General features: G+C 34.8%; 1 protein-coding gene across 2 annotated transcripts in view; it reads left to right on the top strand.

Annotated features, from left to right (window-relative positions):
- LOC126891739 (protein henna) overlaps positions 1 to 18,457 on the top strand; it is a 35,482-nt gene extending 17,025 nt beyond the window's left edge. For both annotated transcript variants that reach the window (XM_050661013.1, XM_050661014.1), the window contains exons 2-7: positions 3,019 to 3,319; positions 4,064 to 4,223; positions 4,859 to 5,058; positions 5,771 to 6,033; positions 10,804 to 11,033; positions 18,107 to 18,457. In XM_050661013.1, coding sequence (XP_050516970.1) covers positions 3,019 to 3,319; positions 4,064 to 4,223; positions 4,859 to 5,058; positions 5,771 to 6,033; positions 10,804 to 11,033; positions 18,107 to 18,263 — 1,311 coding nt within the window. In that variant the 3' untranslated portion in view covers positions 18,264 to 18,457. The remainder of the gene's footprint in view (positions 1 to 3,018; positions 3,320 to 4,063; positions 4,224 to 4,858; positions 5,059 to 5,770; positions 6,034 to 10,803; positions 11,034 to 18,106) is intronic.
- Positions 18,458 to 20,076: the final 1,619 nt, after the last annotated feature.

Here is a 20,076-nt window from a genome sequence, read left to right as displayed (position 1 = left end):
TCTGAAGTTTTGGATGCGTCGGTATATAATAAGCTTCTTTGTTTTTCTCCCAAATCCATTTTTCGCATTTACAGGTATGTTTAAAATATAATTTTTGTTCTTTTTTGTCAATTATTAGTTATCATCTCAGATGAATTATTTATTATATTGCTTATTATTAATATTGCCATATTGTTCGAATTACAAAAGTGGTTGATTCATAACACTGTCTTAGTATTTTGAGCAATGAGTATCTTTTTATATAAGGTCTAAGTTTCCAAAGATTCTTACTTGCATTGTTGCATAATAAAAAAATAAATATAGTATTTTTGAATATATCTCCGGATGTGTTTAAAATATTCCAACTTAAGTCAGATCTTCATTTCGGACTTCATGTTCTTCTAGTTTCATGATTATTATCGATTGTTAATATATCATGTAGGTTACCACAGTCACTTCATGCCTTTCTTGACATTAGGTCTACATAATGATCTAGTTGATTTTCCGTACCCATAAATTTTTTGTACGCCATGTTTTCCTGTTAGTATCATATTTACCTTGGACTTTTGTATGAAGAGATGCAAAAGTTAATATTTTTTAGAGTGAGTTATAATTACTCCAGCTTGTGTCTATTTATTAGATATAGACCCTCGTTGTAATTATTTGGGTCACAGGTCTAATAACTTCCTTATTTCTAAATCTATCGATCCAGTTTATCCTTAGTAGTAGTCTTTATACAAGTATACATACCCCTCAAAAGCATGGCCTCGCATAGAGTCCACGCTTCTCTATTATTGTATATATTTCTTCATCTAAAACATCATCATTGATAAATTTCCCATGTTGATATCAGTATCAACAGACATACCAATTATTCAAACGGAACGGTCACATTCAAGGATTTTTCAATAAAATATAATATCCAAATATTTAAAACAATCTTACATTTTATCGAAACTCTTTAATTATGTAAATAAAACATCATCTTAAATATAATAATTTTGACGACATTAACAATTTAATCAAGGATTTTTTCTTATACTTCCTTTAAACTGACCTTGCTCATTTAATGTTGATCTGAAGCTATTTCCTTGTGGCATTTTTAGACTCAACTAGTTTTAATGGGAAATAAGCCACAATTTTACCAAAAAAAAATGATTTTATTAACGTTTCGACGCCCAAGTCAGGTGTCGTTGTCAAAATACCAAATAATACTAAATTAAACAAAAATGTTGTTGCTTAGTAAAAAATTTTACTCATGAGTAAAATAGTAAGGTGTAGTAGGGAGTACGGACTCTCTCTCAATATCAAAAAGACGAAGTTTATTAAAATTAGTAAAAACAACCCTAATACTGACGAAATCTTGATAGTAGAGGGCCAGCAGATCGAAAGAGTAAAAAAGTACACTTACCTAGGAACACATAACCGAAAATAATGACTACACTGCAGATATCAAAGCCAGAATCAAGAGAGCACGTTCTAATTTTATGAAAATGAAAAAGGTCCTATGTAGGCAAGATTTAACATTAGCTCTTAAAGTACGCCTAACAAAATATTACGTATATAGTGTACTATACTATGGAGTGGAATCATGGACGTTAAATTTAGAGACAATGAGACGACTTAACGCCTTTGAAACGTGGACCTATAGAATAATTATGAGGGTTTCCTGGGTAGATAGAGTTACGAACAATGAAGTACTGAGAAGAATAGGTAAAGAGAAGGAAGTTGAACTTACAATTAAAGAAAGAAAACTACAGTATCGTGGATATGTGATGCGGGGCGAGAAGTATGGCATCCTGCGACTCATAATGCAGGGAAAGATAGACGGCAGAAGAAGCATCGGCAGAAGACGAATTTCATGGCTGAAGAACCTGAGAGAATGGTTTGGATGCAGCTCAAAACAACTATTTAGAGCTACTGCCTCAAATATTAAAATAGCTATGATGATTGCCAACCTCCGTAGCGGAGATGACACATGAAGAAGAAGAAGAAGTAAAAAATTCTTCCAATAATTTATTTAATCTGACTCATTTATATCGGCATTTCAGACATGTATTATACATTTTAAGTAGAAGACTTTAAAATGATATGGCCAATATTGATGAGTTGCGTTCCTGGGACGACTTTACTAAAAGATAGTTCATTCGATTACATGAAATCAACCCAACTCAAGAATATCCTGATAGTATCACGAGGTTTTTCCTGGTTTTCCCTCGTGATTTACTATGGAATCTCCAGCGCGAGAATTTTACTGCCACCGTTGCATTTGGTTGTCTTTTTAAAGACAGACCACAAGCTATCATTTTTTATAGCGGATATTCTTGAGTTGGGTTGATTTCATGTAATGGAATGAACTATCTTTTAGTAAAGTCGTCCCAGGAACGCAACTCATCAATATTAGCAATATAATTTTAAAGTCTTCTACTTTAAAATGTATAATACATGTCTGAATTGCCGATATAAATGAGTCAGATTAAATAAATTATTAGAAGAATTTTTTACTAAACAACAACATTTTTGTTTAATTTAGTATTATTTTGTATTTTGGCAACGACACCCGACTTGGGCGTTGAAACGTTAATAAAATAATTTTTTTGGTAAAATTGTGGCTTATTTCCCATTGAAAATAGCTGATTGCTCATTTAAGTGAATTAAATTCAACAAAATCTTTAGAAGAAAGAACCAATCAAAACTTTTAGAAGAAAAAAGACAAACAAAATATCAGTAAATCTGTTAATATGTTGTAACGTTGTTGGAGATAATATTGTTTTGTGATCACTGTAACACTTTCATCTTTATTTATGAAGATAAAATACGCCTCTTCTCCACTGCCCAGCTTTCTACTTTAACTCTACAAATGTGTGTGACCACTTGGTGGAAGTGATACATGCTACATAGATACTAGGTGATTAGCTTCTCATTTCCTTCAGTGTAACTTTAGAATTTCTCGATGATAACAAGAGAATAAATAAATATTTTAAGACAGTACCAGACATAATATGAATATAAATTCTACAATCTATTTTTTTATTTCAGCCCAAACTAATGCCCGGTGGAAACTACATCAGGATCGGTAAGGATTCAGCGCACAGCACCTGCATCGTCTTCGCACCTCCAGCAGAAGAAGTAGGAGTTCTTGCCAAATTCTTGTCAATCTTCAAGAAACATGAAGTCAATCTATTACACATTGAATCTAGACCATCGTCGAAAACCCCCGACAACTACGAATTTATGGTAGAATGTGCTCCAACCGGTAATCTTGGAGCTGCAATTGCCGATATGAAAGAGATTAGCGAGTACTTTCAGATCATTTCCAGAGACTACAGAGATAACAAAGGTAAGAGGAACAGAAAGAATATTTGAACCGAACAACAGAAAGTATTTTCTTTCTTTCTTACTCCCCTTTCTTTTACCCACCTCTTCCATTCTTTTCTATTTCCTACCATTATTTTTAATTTCTCCTCTGATTTTTGTTTACCGTTCCCTATCTCACTCTACTACTTGCTGTATCCACTTTTTTCTCCTGCTCTTATGTTTTTTCAGAATTGTCCAGTTTTTACTTGCATGGATCATAGTCGGTATCACTATTGGTGTAAGTTCTTTTTTTCCAGTATTGGGCTCACCCGCCATATAACTTGTTTGATCTCTTTGCTCTATCAGTTATTTCCCCAGTCTATTTTTCCGTCGTTAGTAAGTATACTTCCCATTTATTCGTAAGTTGTAACTATTTCCAATTATTTTTTACATTATATCTTTACTTCATTATCTTGCTTATCTTCTTTTCCGCTGATTATCATTATCTTACTTTTTTCCTCATTTATTTCCATTTTCGTATATCGACATATATCGATAAGTTTCAGCACATTCTTATAATCTGCTATTAGTACTATAGACTCTAAGGACTCTATTGTTACCGGTTGTAATCTATGGTACCCTATTATTGTCTTTAGTTGCTTGGTTCTTACTCTAGTATTTATTATCAATTCATTCATTACTATTAAGACTAGCAATTCCTAATATTGTACAATAAAAATATTCTACTTTTACACAATACTTAGCTTCGTTATTTTTTAAAATTCAGATACCGTACCATGGTTTCCAAGGCGTATAAGAGATCTTGACAGGTTTGCTAACCAGATTTTATCCTATGGTGCTGAGCTAGATTCTGATCATCCTGGTTTCACTGATCCCGTCTACAGGGCACGCCGGAAATACTTTGCCGACATAGCCTTCAATTACAAGTAAGTATTTTATATAAATCATATTTTTTCTATGGATGCTATACAATGTGCAACTTCTCCCACTACTTAATACTTTCAAAACGAAAAATTTCTCACGAAGGAAGAAATATCGACCGTTGTAGTGATAAATAATTTCTCAATGGTTATCCGACGGTTTTCCATACATATATGATCGCCGTTTCCATGGTAACATGCACAATACAAACACAATTATTGTTGTCAAACAAAATGTGTTGAAGCAAAACTTACCAGGAATTACCTTTCAAAACTATTCCAATATAACTCTTAATTATAATTTTAAATACATAAGGTATATAAATATTAATAATATTAAATACCTACATACATGTATTTTATTTCAATTTAGGCAAATAATATACCTAAAAGCACCTAAATTATTTAATTTTAAAGTTTGAACTCTTGACCACAACGCATCTATAAAAAAAATACAGTGTACAATACGTGAAAAAATGACATATTTCTTCCTCGCTTGATTTGCGGCACTCGCCATCGACTCTTGCCAACAGACTTCTGCGCTCGTGAGAAATATGTCTTTTTTCTCACCTGTTGCACAATATACTATTAAATATTTAAATCTTAAAGATTTTAAAAAATTAAACACATAATTTTTGTAGACATGGCCAAAAACTTCCTCACGTAGATTACACTAAAGAAGAAACTGAAACATGGGGCAAAGTATTTAGGCAACTGACAACTTTATATCCCACACATGCTTGCAAAGAACATAATCATGTTTTCCCCCTGCTAGTAGAAAACTGCGGATACAGAGCAGACAACATTCCACAATTAGAAGATATCTCAAATTTTCTTAAAGGTAAGTTTTTATCAAGATTTTTTCCCATAATCGATGATGAATATTACAATTACAATCTGGTCGTAAATGTAAATGACCAATGAGTAATTTTATTTTCCCTTAAATTACCTTAAAATTAAGCTCTTCTCATGCGCACCAATACTATGCTCTGCTTTTCACTATCACTCAAACTAGTTCAAAGGCTGTGTCCTCTTCAATCTTTTAGGTTGCCCATTAGTATCGATGAGCTGGATTGCCTCAATATTCTCGTGTATCTGAAGCCGTTGCATGTGACTTCCAGCTATATTCTTAATGATTATATCCACAGTTTCCATTCTTAGGTCCATATAGAGATCACTGTTTGCCACGTACCAAGCAGCATCTACCATGCTTAGCAATATTTTGTTGGAATCTTTGTATTACTGTTATATGTATTGCTTTTTCTAGTGTACCCCACAGTGGGCATCCATAAGTCCACACTGGTCTCAATATTTGTTTGTAAAATGATAACTTATTATAGATCGACAAAGTGGAGTTTCTTTCAACTAATCAATACATTTTTTATACCTTTTATTTAATTCTTCTCTTTTTTTTTAAGTGAGCCTTCCAGCGTAGATTTGCATCTGTTATACCTAAATAATTAGCACATGGTTTTTTAAATCTGCATATGGTTTTTTAAAAACTAGTTTTGTATAAAAATCGAATAATTTGACTTAAGATGATTTTTTTTCAGATTGTACTGGTTTTACGCTTAGACCTGTAGCAGGTCTGCTTTCTTCCAGAGATTTCTTAGCTGGATTAGCATTTAGAGTCTTCCACTCCACCCAATACATTAGGCATCCCAGTAAACCTTACTACACACCAGAACCAGATGTTTGTCATGAGTTGCTAGGACACGTACCACTTTTTGCTGATCCAGAATTTGCACAGTTTTCACAAGAAATTGGACTAGCTTCCCTAGGAGCCCCCGATGACTACATTGAGAAACTCGCAACAGTAAGTAATTACCACTATGACGTTTTCCAATAATAAGTACCTACTAGTCTCCATGGTATATCAATAACTCGTCATTCTTACCTCTACTATAACACAAATATGTAGTTTTAGTAGTTATGAGGAGACGTTCAACAAGTATTGGGTTCTATTAGGAACAACTCGAGGTTGTTTTTATAATATGGAAGGATCTCACATTTCACGAAGTCAAAATGAGATTGATCAATTACTTTATATTACCACAATCGAAAAGCGGAAAGAAGAAAGATAGATGCCACTGAAATGTTCTGTTGGAGAAGAATGTTACCAATTTCATGGACTGACCACAGGACAAATTATTAAATTTTAAATGAGCTAAAGGTCAGCATACGTCTCTCCAGCAAAGTCCACCACCAACAATTGAAATACTTTGGATATGATATGAGAGCAGACACAGAAACCGTGTAAAGAGTTATTATCCAAGGAAAGGCAAAAGACCGAAGATCACGAGGAAGATCCAAAACAAGATGGATCGAGCAAATTACAGGAATAAGCAAAAGACCTATGCATGAGTTAAAAGAAAGGGCCAGAAACAGAAATCTTTGGAGACGAATAATACACGACATCACGAAAACTACTACACTCCTTCTAGTGGCTAGGATTGAAGAGAGTCCAATCTAATTCATCTGAGACTGGCATTTTTCAGGTTGACTCGTTGAAACCGTTGCTTTTTAACATAATGATGGATCAGATGAATATGGAAATGAGGTGGTGTAGAATAAGAGATAAGGATATTAAAATCTTGTGTTGCCAAAAACATAAGGACGACCTTACAATGACTCCTACGATGAATGATTAGTATCATAAATGTTTATAATATATTTGTTGTTATTTTGAAAGCTAAATACGTGATAATACATTTGTAAATACAAACTACGAGACACGAGGTTACAGCTACAATATGTGTTCAAATGGCACTTGCCTTAAAGCATATCATTTTATATTATTAAAAGATAATCTCTTAAGTACATTTTATCAACTAGTTCATGAACCGCTGACGTAGAATGTGGTTTTTGTTTTTGAAATCGTTATCGTTATTTTGAGGAAATAACACTATTAGCCAATTCAATTGTTTCTATTATGTCACAAAAATGTTTGAAAATAATTGATAAATAACTTAAATTATTATCCTCTTCTGTATTGAGCAATTCATCGAAAACAAAGAATATTTTTCTATTCTTTTAAATAATCACGTCGCGATATACAGGGTGTTTCATTAATAATTGTCCATATAGTAACTGGAGAAACCTTAGCACAAAATACGAAGATTTAACCTAAAACACTTAAATAAAATGTGGTTCCTTACTGAGTTACAGGGTGTTTTATCTAAAAATTTAAAAACTATTTTTGCTCAGCATTTTAAAACTACTCGACGTATCCTTTTTATACTTGGCAGGAAGTATAGGTACTGTAAAAACTACTAAATTATGCTCAACAAACGTTTCTGTCTATTACCAGAGGCGTACGACGGGGGAAAGTGAATGGTTAACCCCTTCCAAATTCTACGCCACTGGCGGAATTGCTATTTTAGTTCAATTTTTGGATTCTCCAATACTTTCTATAAAAATATACTCTTCATTCGTAACCATAAAGTCATTAGTTTTTGAGATATTTGAAGTTAAAAATGAAACGATACGGTTATTTTGATTAATGTATTGTGTCGCTTCATTTTTAGTTTCAAATATCTCGAAAACTAATCATTTATCGTTACGAATGAAGAGTATATTATTTACATATAAAGTATTAAAAAATCAAAAAATTACTCTAAAATAGCAATTTTGTCAGTGGTGTAGAATTTGGGAAGGGTCAACCAGCCACTATCCCCTGTCGTACGCCTCTGGTAGGAGCTAGAAACGTTTATTTATCTTAATTACACATAATACAGTACATAATACAGTACCTACAATTTCTGCCAAGTATGATAAGTAGGGAGCGGATTTATATGCGATCAATTTTGATGAAATATGCGCATATATATGCAGTACAAAATTACGAAATATGCGCAAGATATGCACAAAAATTCAAAAAATGCGCATTTCGAGAAACCACAAATTTTCTGTTCTATTCTATTCTAGCGGGTTCTTTTATAGGGGGGCGGCAATCTTATTTATTATCTTTCAAATAAAATCATTATTTTAAATATATGCAATTTATTCACATTTTTTACAAAAACTGATACCAACAGTTACCTATTTAAAATAAAACAACAATATCACTATATATATCTTCCATTATAATTCACTACAATGTGTTTTTCCAAATTTTTTACGAGGAAACATTTTCTTTGATATTTTTATAACTTGAAAAACTCCTTTCAACATCAATAGAAGTAATTGGTGCGTATTTAAAATAACTTGTTAAAGCCGAATATTCTGCACCAAAATCAATTTCAAAATTTTCCTTAAAGATTTCGCATAAATATGTTCTCCAAAGTTTTAAAGCCGTTTAAAGACGGGATCTGATCTTTAAGCATGAATATTTCAATTCCCGTTAGAAAATCGTAAAACTATGGTCATGGTTAAATGTGTAAATTCTCTTAACAATAGGGGATTTAAAAGAATCACCAGAATTGTAGGTATGTACCTGCTAAATATAATAAACGTAAATAAAATTCGGATTTCTGATCATTTTACATCCCTACGGCGTACTATAAATATGTAAGTACTTTGTGTAAAGATCGGGTATTTTCTAAGAAAAAATGAAAAGGCAGTGAATGGGCCGTCTCTCTTCAGGTAGTTCTCGAATTAATAGAACAGCCTGTGCGGGGAAATATTTTGTGTCGAATTAAACATTTTTTTTTGAACTTAAATGTTTTTAATAGGCACAACATATGCATGGTTTTTTAAAAATATGCAAAATTTAGTAAAGTTCTGAAATATGCGAAATATGCATGCAATATGCATTTAGCATAAAATCCGCTCCCTAGTGATAAGGATACGCCAAATAGTTTTAAAGTACTGAGTACAAATAATTTTTAAATTTTAATCATATGAATCATATCATAAATTAATCAAAATAACTGTGCCATTTCATATTTAACTTCAAATATCTCGAAAACTAATGACTTTATCGTTACCAATGAGGAGAAAATTATTTACGTAGAAAGTATTGGAGAATCTAAAAATGGCACTAAAGTAATAATTCCTCCAGTGGCGTAGAATTTGAGAACCATTCACTATCCCCTGTCGTACGCTTCTGGTAGTAACTAGAAACGTTTGTTTATCATAATTTAGTAGGGTGTATACTAGTCGCACTTTCTGCCAAGTATGAAAAGGATACGTCGAATAGTTTTAAAATGCTGAGCAAAAATAGTTTTTAACTTTTTAGATAAAACACCCTGTAACTCAGTAAGAAACCACATTTTATTTAAGTGTTTAAGGGTAAATCTTCGTATTTTGTGCTAAGATTTATCCAGTTACTATATGGACAATTATTAATGGAACACCCTGTATATACAGACTGTCGCATTTAAGATGAAGGCACCCCTTAGGTATATTTCGGCTATAAAAATAAATACAGATTTAAAATTTTACACAGATATCGGAAAAAGTTATTTGAAAAAGTTGTTCCAAATATTATTAAAACCTGATGTACCAAATTTCATGACAAAATTCGCACTATTAGTTTTTTTTAGTATTTGCAGTCAGGATCTTAACAACTACAATTGGCTATCCCGATATGCATTTCAGGACAGCCAATGGTATGCTTTGCATAGATGGCAAAGCATAGGAAACAAGTAAAAATCACATTCAAAACAACCTACATTCTGAGATCTATTATATCCAAAAATAAACCCAAAAACACACAAAAAATATCAAAAAACAGCATCTATAAAATATTCTGTGAATGCAATAATTTCTACGTGGGTGAAACTGCAAGACCAACATCATCATAATCAGTAGCTCGACAATCGTTTTTGGGTCCTGGCTTTTTCTAGGATTTTCCGCCATTCTGTTCTGTTCCTTGCTTTGTTCTTCCAGTGGGTAATCTCAAGTGTTTTCAGATCTTGTTTCACTTGATCCATGTATCTAAGTTTGGGTCTTCCCTTTGACCTTCTCCCTACTGGTGTTTGCTTCATTATATATTTTGGTGTTTCGGTCTCCTACATCCGTTCCACATGGCCCATCCAGCGCAGACGTCCGCAGACGACCGCAGACCACCATCTGGATGAAATATGTATCAAGAACAGAGACTTCGAGAAATTCAAGATATGCAAACATGCCTGGGACAACGTGCACATAGTACAATGGAAAAATGTATTAATAATCATGAAAAAACCAAACCATAAAAAGAGAAAAGTCAAAGAAGCAGCACTCAACCTGCTTCACGAAGAAAAATGTTTAGCAAACTTATCAGCAGAATGTACCAAACTTTGGCTGTCAATACTAAAAGAAAAAGTCAACAACAAGAATGCACTAACAATAGCTGAGTAAAGGAAGTCGGAGAACAAGTCACCTATAATCTCATACATAATACATATGCAACACACAGTACACAAATCTATGTTACCAAAATTAACATTACACGATCAAATCTATGATGCAGATTACACAAACAAATTAACACAAAATAACACATAAAAACAGCCAGAATTGTGACCTAATCCCATATAAACATAATACTAGTTGTCTAGTATCAACCCTGTCTACAGTGGAGCTCATATTTGATATTTCTGATAGCTCTTTATTTTGTAACTTCATAAATATAATATTTATAATTTAATTTTTTTTTCAGTGTTTCTGGTTCACTGTTGAATTCGGCCTCTGCAGAGAAAATGGAGAACTCAAAGCCTATGGAGCAGGTCTTTTGTCCAGTTTTGGTGAACTTCAATACGCTTTGGAACTCAAATCTGAAATAAGACCATTCGAGCCAGTTAAGACTGCGGAACAAAAGTATCCAATCACTGAGTACCAGCCGGTGTACTACGTAGCAGAAAGTTTTGAAGATGCCAAAGAAAAGATGATGTAAGTATTTTGTTCTTAGAACTGGTAAATTTGAGGGCATTTCAAAAAAACTTCATTTTTTTCTGCATATTTAAGCTACGCCATGAAATAACTGTTTTCGATATCAATAATTCAGTTCATTTAAAAATGAATAACCATTTTTAATTTCGTTGCAAAACGAAAATACAGCCGAACCATATTCCAGTCCAATCAGAGAGTGCTGCAAGCACCTCTACCGGTTTCGAGACTTATTAGTCTCTCATCAGGAGGCACATATGCTGCTCTCCCTGATCCAACCAAAACAAACCCCAGCGTGCAGTCCCGAATTGCAACGAACGAAATGGCATAGATGCCCTAGCGGCAACTGCTAGCAAAAGACTAAGTTTTCACTCTAATGGCACATAGCATATCCCACCAGAATGAAAACATTGCCAGTGTAACAAAAATAAGAAAACTTCTGTTGGAGTGAAAGTAAAAAGCAAGATATACTCCAACAGAAGTAAGGAAAAAAGAAAAGAACTAATCGAAATAAAAATGAAGAGAGTGGGGTGTGTAAAGAAAAGGGTGTAGTGGCTTCTACGTTGAGAAGCCGCAATAGGAAAAATACTACTAAAGTGCAGTAGTACTGAAGAAAGGGGAATTAGAAGGGATAGAAGTAGAAGTGGGAAGAGACAGAGGCAAACTGAATAGAGTTGGCTAGCAAGAGATGCAAGAAAACCACTTGACACTCAAGGATGGATACGGCTCGTTTGCATGCCTGTCGAAGAGAAGGTTCCCATTGTTTTCATTCTGGTGGGATATGCTATGTGCCATTAGAGTGAAAACTTAGTCTTTCAGTTCATTTACTTTATATTCTTGTAAGGCTCTCGATTTCTTTAGTCAAACATAATACGAATATTATTATCATTTTCTTCTTGTTCTTTTTGTATAGCCATGTCTCTGTCTGTTTTTTCAATGTGCCTCCAGTAATTAGTCGTTTCATTGTTTTCGTGGTCTTCCCACTAATTATCTTCCTATTGGGGAACCGTCTCTCGCTAAATTATCTATACTGAATACTACTCTATTTGTTATCATTCGGCTCATGTGGTCATTCCAATATACTCTTCTGTTTCTTACTCAGCTATTAATGTTCTCCATCTTGCATCTCCGTCGTATGTCTATACTTCTAGCTCTGTCTCATAGTGTCTTACGATATATTTTTCGAAGAGATTTCTTCTCTATTGTTTCTAGTATTCTTTTTGTCCTCTCTGTGTCAGGTCGTGTTTCTGCTGCATATGTCATTACTGGTCTGATGACTGTTTTGTAAATTCTGCCTTTCATTCATCATCATCATTTGGCTCTACAACTCTATGTGAGTCTTGGCCGCGTTTACTATCTCTCTCCATTGTTTTCGGTACTGAGCAGCTATTTCCCATTGCTGTACTCCCATCTTGCGTAGGTCATTGGCTACTGCGTCTTTCCATCTCTTTCTTGGTCGACCAACTGACCTTTTGTCATCGGGCGTTTCCCAGAATGTGGCGTTCAGAAGTCTTTCGTCACTCGATCTTAGCACGTGACCCGCCCATCGTATTCGGTTTGCTTTAATGTAGCGTACTATGTTTTCATCTCCATATATTGTCTGGAGTTCATCATTGTGTCTTCTTCTCCATTCTCCTGTAATCTCTTCTCTCCAAGGCCCATAGATAGTCCGCAGTATCTTTCTTTCTAGTACCAGTAATTTTGTCGTTTCCCGCTGGTTCAGAGTCCATGTTTCGCTTCCGTACGTTATTGTGGGACGAATTATTGTCTTATATACTCTTATTTTTCTGATATTGAGAGTTTTTTGATTTAATTAGGGTCATTAATGAGTAATATACCCTGTTTGGGTATGGAGAAAACCAGATGCAAAAAATCCGTAAGTTAAGGTGGAAGCTATCGTGCTAAAAACTGAATGGTCGCACGTCACGCGGCCGCTAACGATGCTCTTGGGACACCAGGCGAAATCCCATTGAAAATTAGCCTTGTTCCTGTACGCGGGGCTCTACAGGAATCGACAACGATCCCCAGCTACTCGTGGGAATAAATATGAATACTCACCAACATGCAAGGCAAGCACGGTGTTTAAATGCCACAAACCCGACCAGTGTAAACCAACCCTATTCAAAGTGCGTCAAAAATATAAACCTCAACATCGCCACATATAATGCTCGGTCGCTCTCTACCGAAGAAAGGTTCGAAGAAATGGAGGAAGAACTTTCAAAAGTGAATTGGGATATTGTGGGTATCAGCGAAGTTAGAAAAAAAGAAGAGAATCTTATCTCACTCCCATCAGGCCATCTGTGGTACTACAAAGGAGAAGAGGAATCGACAGTCGGAGGTGTCGGCTTCTTTGTTCACAAAAGAATTGCGAACAGAATTGTGTCAATAAACCAAATATCAACAAGGGTGGTCTACTTAAACATCAAAATGAGCACCAGATATATCCTAAAGTTCATTCAAGTATACGCACCTACTACAGGCCATTCAGATGAAGAAGTCCAAATATTCTACGACCAAATATCCTGTGCAATCAAGGAAAATCCTGGCCACTTCTTAATAATAGGCGGTGATTTCAACGCCAAAATAGGTACCAAGGAAGACCCCTCTGAAATAATATTGGGAAATTTTGGAAGCGAAGGCAGAAATGATAGAGGCAAACAACTGTTAACTTTTCTTTTGGAAAACAATATCTATCAAATGAACAGCTTCTTTAAAAAGAAAAAACACAGAAGATGGACCTGGGAAAGTCCAGATGGAAAAACAAGGAACGAAATCGACTATTTCTTAACAAATAAAAAAGAATTATTTAAAGACGTAAATGTGTTAAACCAGTTCAGCACAAGCAGTGATCACAGGTTAGTAAGAGCTAAAATAACGATATCGATCGAAAAGGAAAGACTCAAAATGATAAATAAGAAACACCCAAAGAAATGGGTAAAACCAACTAATATTCAGGAGATCGAAAAATATATTAATGATACATTGAAAGATACAACAACAACAGACATTAATATACTGAACAAGCAAATAATCACCACAATACAACAGGCTCAAACTAAATACTGTCCAACAAACCAAAAAGATGAAAAACTAAGTCAACCTACTAAAACCCTTATAGAACTAAGACGACAGATGAAAGGAGATACAAGTTCCAGCAAAGAAGCGCTAAATCAAATAAATAAGACTATCACAAAGTCAATAAGAAAAGACATAAGAAACTACAATGTAGAAAAAACAAAACAAGCAATAGAGCAAAATAAGAACATGAAAGTTTTGAAGAACGTAAGCGTACAAAAAGGAAAAATAGAAATCAACAAACTAAGAAACAGAACTGGAAAAGAAACTACAAACAGAGATGAAATATTAACAATAGTCGAAGAGTTCTACACAGAGTTATACAAATCAAGAAAAAAAGATGACAATGCGCAACCTCCAATTACAGTAAAAACTGGGGTATTAAATCAAGGATCGGATTTAATGCCCGATATAACAAAATCAGAAATCAAAGAGGCTCTGAAGAAAATGAAAAATAATCGAACCCCAGGTGAAGATGGAATAGTATCAGAAGCACTAAAAATTGGAGGAAATATACTACTTGAAAAAATTAAACAACTTTTCAATATCTGCCTTCACAACGCCAATATTCCAACAGACTGGAACAACGCTACTATGATCCTATTACACAAAGCAGGAGACAAAGCCAATTTAGAGAATTACAGACCGATTAGCCTCCTCAGCCATTTATATAAGTTATTTACGCGAATAATAGTTAAGAGAATGGAAAGAAAGTTAGAGACTTATCAACCAAGAGAACAGGCAGGATTCCGAAAAAATTACGGAACAAATGACCATCTACAAAGTATAAAAACCCTGATAGAGAAAGTAGTGGAATACAATAAACCCCTAGTTCTAGTTTTTATCGATTTTCATAAAGCCTTTGACACAGTTGAACTTAGCAAAATATTACAGGCGCTTAAAGAATGCAGGATAGATTATAGGTATACAAAATTATTACACAAAATATACTTACAGGCAACAACCACTGTCAAATTACATACTAACAGTAATCGCATAAAAATAGAACGGGGGGTTAGACAAGGAGACCCAATGTCACCTAAACTTTTTAATACGGTCTTAGAACATGCTTTCAAGAGTTTGGATTGGATGACAAAGGGAATAAAAATAGATGGAGAATACCTAAACAACTTACGTTTCGCCGATGATATAGTCATAGTAGCTGAGGATCTAGGTATGGCAAGAGAGATGGTACAAGAACTCGTTGTAGCTACAGAAAATGTAGGTTTAAATATAAACATCTCAAAAACAAAAATAATGACAAATTTGGTACCCAACCAGAATATCAGTATTGGTGGGAAGGAAATAGAACTCGTAGATAGATATAAATACCTGGGACATGAAATTACGATTGGCAGGGATAACCAGACTCATGAGCTGAAGAGAAGAATCGGTCTTGGGTGGGCAGCATTTGGAAAACTGAGAGAAACTTTTAAAAGTGAGTTACCCACATGTCTAAAGAGAAAGGTATTCGATCAGTGCGTCCTCCCAGTCTTGACGTACGGATCAGAAACACTTACCTTAACTAAAGCCTCGGCTACCAAACTAAGAGTCACGCAGAGAAGAATGGAGCGGTCAATGTTAGGAATAACTCTGCGAGACAAAATCAGAAACGAAGAAATCAGGAGAAGAACAAAGGTGACTGACGTCATCGAGAGGATAGCCAGGTTGAAGTGGAGATGGGCAGGACACGTAGCCAGAATGACAGATGGGCGATGGACGAAGAGGTTATTGGAATGGAGGCCAAGAGAAGACAAGAGAAGCGTCGGTCGACCGCCTACAAGATGGACTGACGACTTAAGAAAGGTAAATAAAAACTGGATGAGGGCGGCGCAGGATAGATGGGGTTCGAAACGAGGGGAGGAGGCCTATGTTCAGCAGTGGACTTTTGAGGCTGGATGATGATACCCTGTTTCTTGCAATGATCCTGGCTGCCACATCCATTTCATATTTATTTTCAGATGTTATGATCACTTAAATTCTTTGACGACTTCAAAGTTGTATTCATTAATTGTTACGTTTTGTCTAACCCTTAGTCTTGGGTTCTTCGTAACCACCATGTACTTGGTCTTGTCCTCGTTGACCTTAAGACCAACTTCCTTGGCTTCGTTCTCGAATAGGGTGAAAACTTCTTTTGCATCTCTGGTGGATTGTGCAATTGTGTCCACGTCATCCGCAAAGGCCAATAGTATTTTTGATCCTTGGGCGGCAAATCCGTTTGTCAGTTGTGGCTGAGCTTTTCTTACTGCATGTTCCAGTGCGAAGTTAAACAGCAGGGGGGCGAAAGGATCTACTTGTCTAAGCCCGGTGTCAATGTGGAATTTCTCCGACGTGGTGCTGCCAATTCTGATTCGTGCGGAAGCGTTCTTCGTGCTCACCTTTGCTAATCGTACCAGTTTTCCAGGTACTCCCATTTCTACCATAGTCTCCCACAATGCTTCTCTGCTAACATAATCGTAAGCTTGTTTAAAGTCTACGAAGATTTGGTGTACATCGCGGTTGAATTCCCAGTTTTTTTCCAACACCTGTCGTAGGACAAAGATCTGGTATATGGTCGACTTTCCTGGTCTGAATCCGCTTTGATAGTCGCCTATTATTTCCTCTGCGTATGGAGTTAGTCTTCTAAACAGTATTATGGATATAATTTTGTATGTTGTGTTGATTAACGATATTCCTCTATAGTTCCGACATATTTGTTTGTCTCCCTTCTTGTAAATAGGTATTATATGGCTTTCGTGCCAGTGTTTCGGTATTTCTTCTCTTTCCCAGGCTTCTCTTATAAGATGATATATCTCAAGATGTAGTTTTTCTCCCCCTTTTTTTAGTAGTTCCACCTGTATGCCGTCTGGGCCTGGGCCTTTATGGTTTTTTAGGGACGAAATTGCGGACTTTACTTCAGCTAGTGTGGGCCCTGGTATTTCAGGTTCGGCTAACTGGTACTGTCTTTGTTGCTCTGTCTTGGACTGTTGGTCGTGTTGTCCGTCATTGTTTTTAGATCCCTATAAAACTGTCTAGACTAACCGGTTCTATGTTCCTCCTCGGGTTGCTGTATTTGTGCTTCTAGGTATTGTTCCTTTTTTCTTCTTAAAAGTCTTCTCGTTTGAGTCTTTACTCTGTTGTAGTCTTCCCTGTTCTCTTCTGTAGGTCGTGTTAGTAACTCCAGCCTCTTGATTGCTTTCTGCTGTAAGCTTTGTTCGCACTCCTGATCAAACCACTGGTTTTTCTTCTTGTTGTTCCTAGTTTCATTCCTTTTTCGAAATTTTTATTTCTCCATATTTTTTCATTCAGGCAACCTGCGGCCCTGTTTGCTCTATTCACTTAATCTTCCACTTCTGTTTTAAGTTTGCCGTAGCTAGATAGTATGATGCCTAGATATTTAAACTCCATCACTTGTTCTGTTATCTGACCCTCCAGCTCTAATTTCCATCTTAGTAGATTTGCTGTTATAAACATGCATTTTGTCTTTTTTCTGTCTATTAACATGTTAAATTGACTGGGGACTATATTAAATTGGTTCAGCATACGTTGCCGATCATCTTCACTTTGAGAGATTAGTATTGCATCGTCTGCATTTGTATCCTTTCTTAGTTCTTACTTTTTTTTATTCTTTCATGCATGATCAAGTTGAACAGTAGAGGACTTGGGAAATCCCTCAGGCTGTCTTCTTTCATCAGTTAGTTCTTCTTCTACTTTTACTTATGTTGTTCTGGTAGATATTTTCGATCGTTTTAATTATTCCTATAAGTGCCCCTCTGGAGCACAACAATTGGATGATATCCTTTAATTTGACCCTATCAAATGCCTTCTTAAGGTCCACGAAACATAAATATGACGGTTTTTTTGTATTCCAGTGATTTTTCTTGAACTCGCCTCATTATAAACATAGTGTCGGTGCATGATCTTCCCGACATAAAACCTTGTTATTCTTCTGCTAATGGTATAATTTCATTCTGTTTACCTTAAGTAGATTATAATAATAAGTGATATTTTCTTTATTTCAGACGTTACGCAGCAACCATTCCAAGGGCTTTCGGAGTGCGTTACAACGCTTACACACAAAGCATAGAAGTTCTGGATTCCAAACTTCAGGTTCAAAGACTGGTTAACAATATTGCCTCCGAAATGTGTATCCTCACGGATTCTCTAAGAAAATTGTAATTTATCAAAACTGATATGATGACTAATTAGATATATAGTATTATTTATTTGTCAATTTCGTCCAGTCTAATTAATTTATTGTTAAGTTTTAGTATTAGGTTTTCTACTTATGTTGACTTTAGTTTTGTACTCAAAAAGAATGTGATATAATTATAGAAGATAATCAGAATTAAAAATATTCAATTTTTCTTAAACTGTTTTTAATTTTACATAACCTATTTCAATAAACGTATAAGCATAATAAACAAACTACACATAACTAGAAAACTACATCAGACAAAACAGCTAAGGGTAAATGATGCAGAAGAACTCCAGATGAAACTGATAAACAAGGAAAAAGAAAAGACAAATACGGTTTTTTCTTGTTTTCGATTCAGAGGGATGCACAATCCCTGGACAGCTGTTTCTGTCTTACAGACTTCCTCAGCAGAGCTAGCGTGCACATCTCTGAAGCAAAACCAACCCATCTAGGCGAGCGGGAGATACACCTAAAATGACCAGGTACTGACCACGGAGAGGTGAATGGCTAATTTTATTTATAATTGGATGTAGATATAGAACAGGGAACCAAGCACCGTTAAGTAACAACTGAGAAAATAAACAAAATAGATTGTCATCAGTTAAAATCGATTATTTTGAACAACGGTTATTTTAAGATATTGTAGGTTACGTCCAATATTAGTATAGGTAATTAATACTTTAGTTGTCTGAAAGTCGTTTAAAAAATATCATTCATAAAATAAATATGCTACTTGGTTCCTTTTTAAAAAAATTAATTTCAATATTTTTTATACAATTTTAAAAAGAACCAGTCACTTGGTTCCATATATAAATAGGAATATTTTTTTTATAAAGAAACATAAAATATTTCTATTGATAACGTAGCAACGAGTGGGTTTCAGGAACACAAAAAAATGTCAAGTCACCAGATAAAACAGGTTTATTTTCCAACAAAGTAATGTGGTTCCTTGTACAAAAACGTAAAAACAATATTTAATGCTACAAACAGGTATCAATAAAGGTAAAATAAAATAAAAACTGGTAATTATTATTTTTGATAGAACTTTTTAACAAAATCTGCCTCATTATTCAGTTTCAAACTCAAAATCAACGTCACCGTCATAACCATCTATATCATCTATAATAGCGTCATTAGCAAGCAATGATGTAAAAAAGTTTTGCTCGTTTTCAGGAATCAAATGTTGAATAAACTTTTTTAAACAAGATCCAACCTCCTGCGATCCTCGTCCGGCGACACCTTCTGGCCAAATAAAACAGTAGGCTTTGTTGGTGGTGGCTGTATGTATCCCGAGGTTGTACAACCAAATTTGTCGCTTGTAGAAAATAATGTTGGTTGGAAGTTTTGACATTGGTAACGTTTTCTCAAGATCAAATGTTATAGTTTCCACAAATTGATTAGATTTTGCTTCATTAAAATCTTCTTTCATTTGCTTTCTAGCTTGTTCAGCTGCTTCCAAGGGTTCATTATGTCGTTGGCTAAAATTTTCTACATCACTAACGATATTTGAAGCCGCTGATTTTGGAGAAAAAGTATCACATTTATTACATGTATCCTTTTTTAAAGCTTTACGTGTAATGTTAAACTCGGTGTAGAAAATACGCCTAATATGAGAAGCTTACAGGACTATTGTTTTCTGATTTATAAAGGTTATACATTTTTTCAAGTGTCATGTCAGTAGGTAAATATTCTCTCTCTGTTTGAGTTCGTCGGTAATGAGAATTATACCTTGAAATTTTGTTAATATGTGCCATAACCTCTTCCTTTTTCATTTCAGACAACCTTTTATGATGT

Source organism: Diabrotica virgifera, chromosome 9, assembly GCF_917563875.1.
Source record: "Diabrotica virgifera virgifera chromosome 9, PGI_DIABVI_V3a".
Lineage (NCBI taxonomy): Eukaryota > Metazoa > Arthropoda > Insecta > Coleoptera > Chrysomelidae > Diabrotica > Diabrotica virgifera.
The sequence above is the reverse complement of the archived record's forward strand: the minus strand, read 5'-3'. Positions and strand labels throughout refer to the sequence as shown.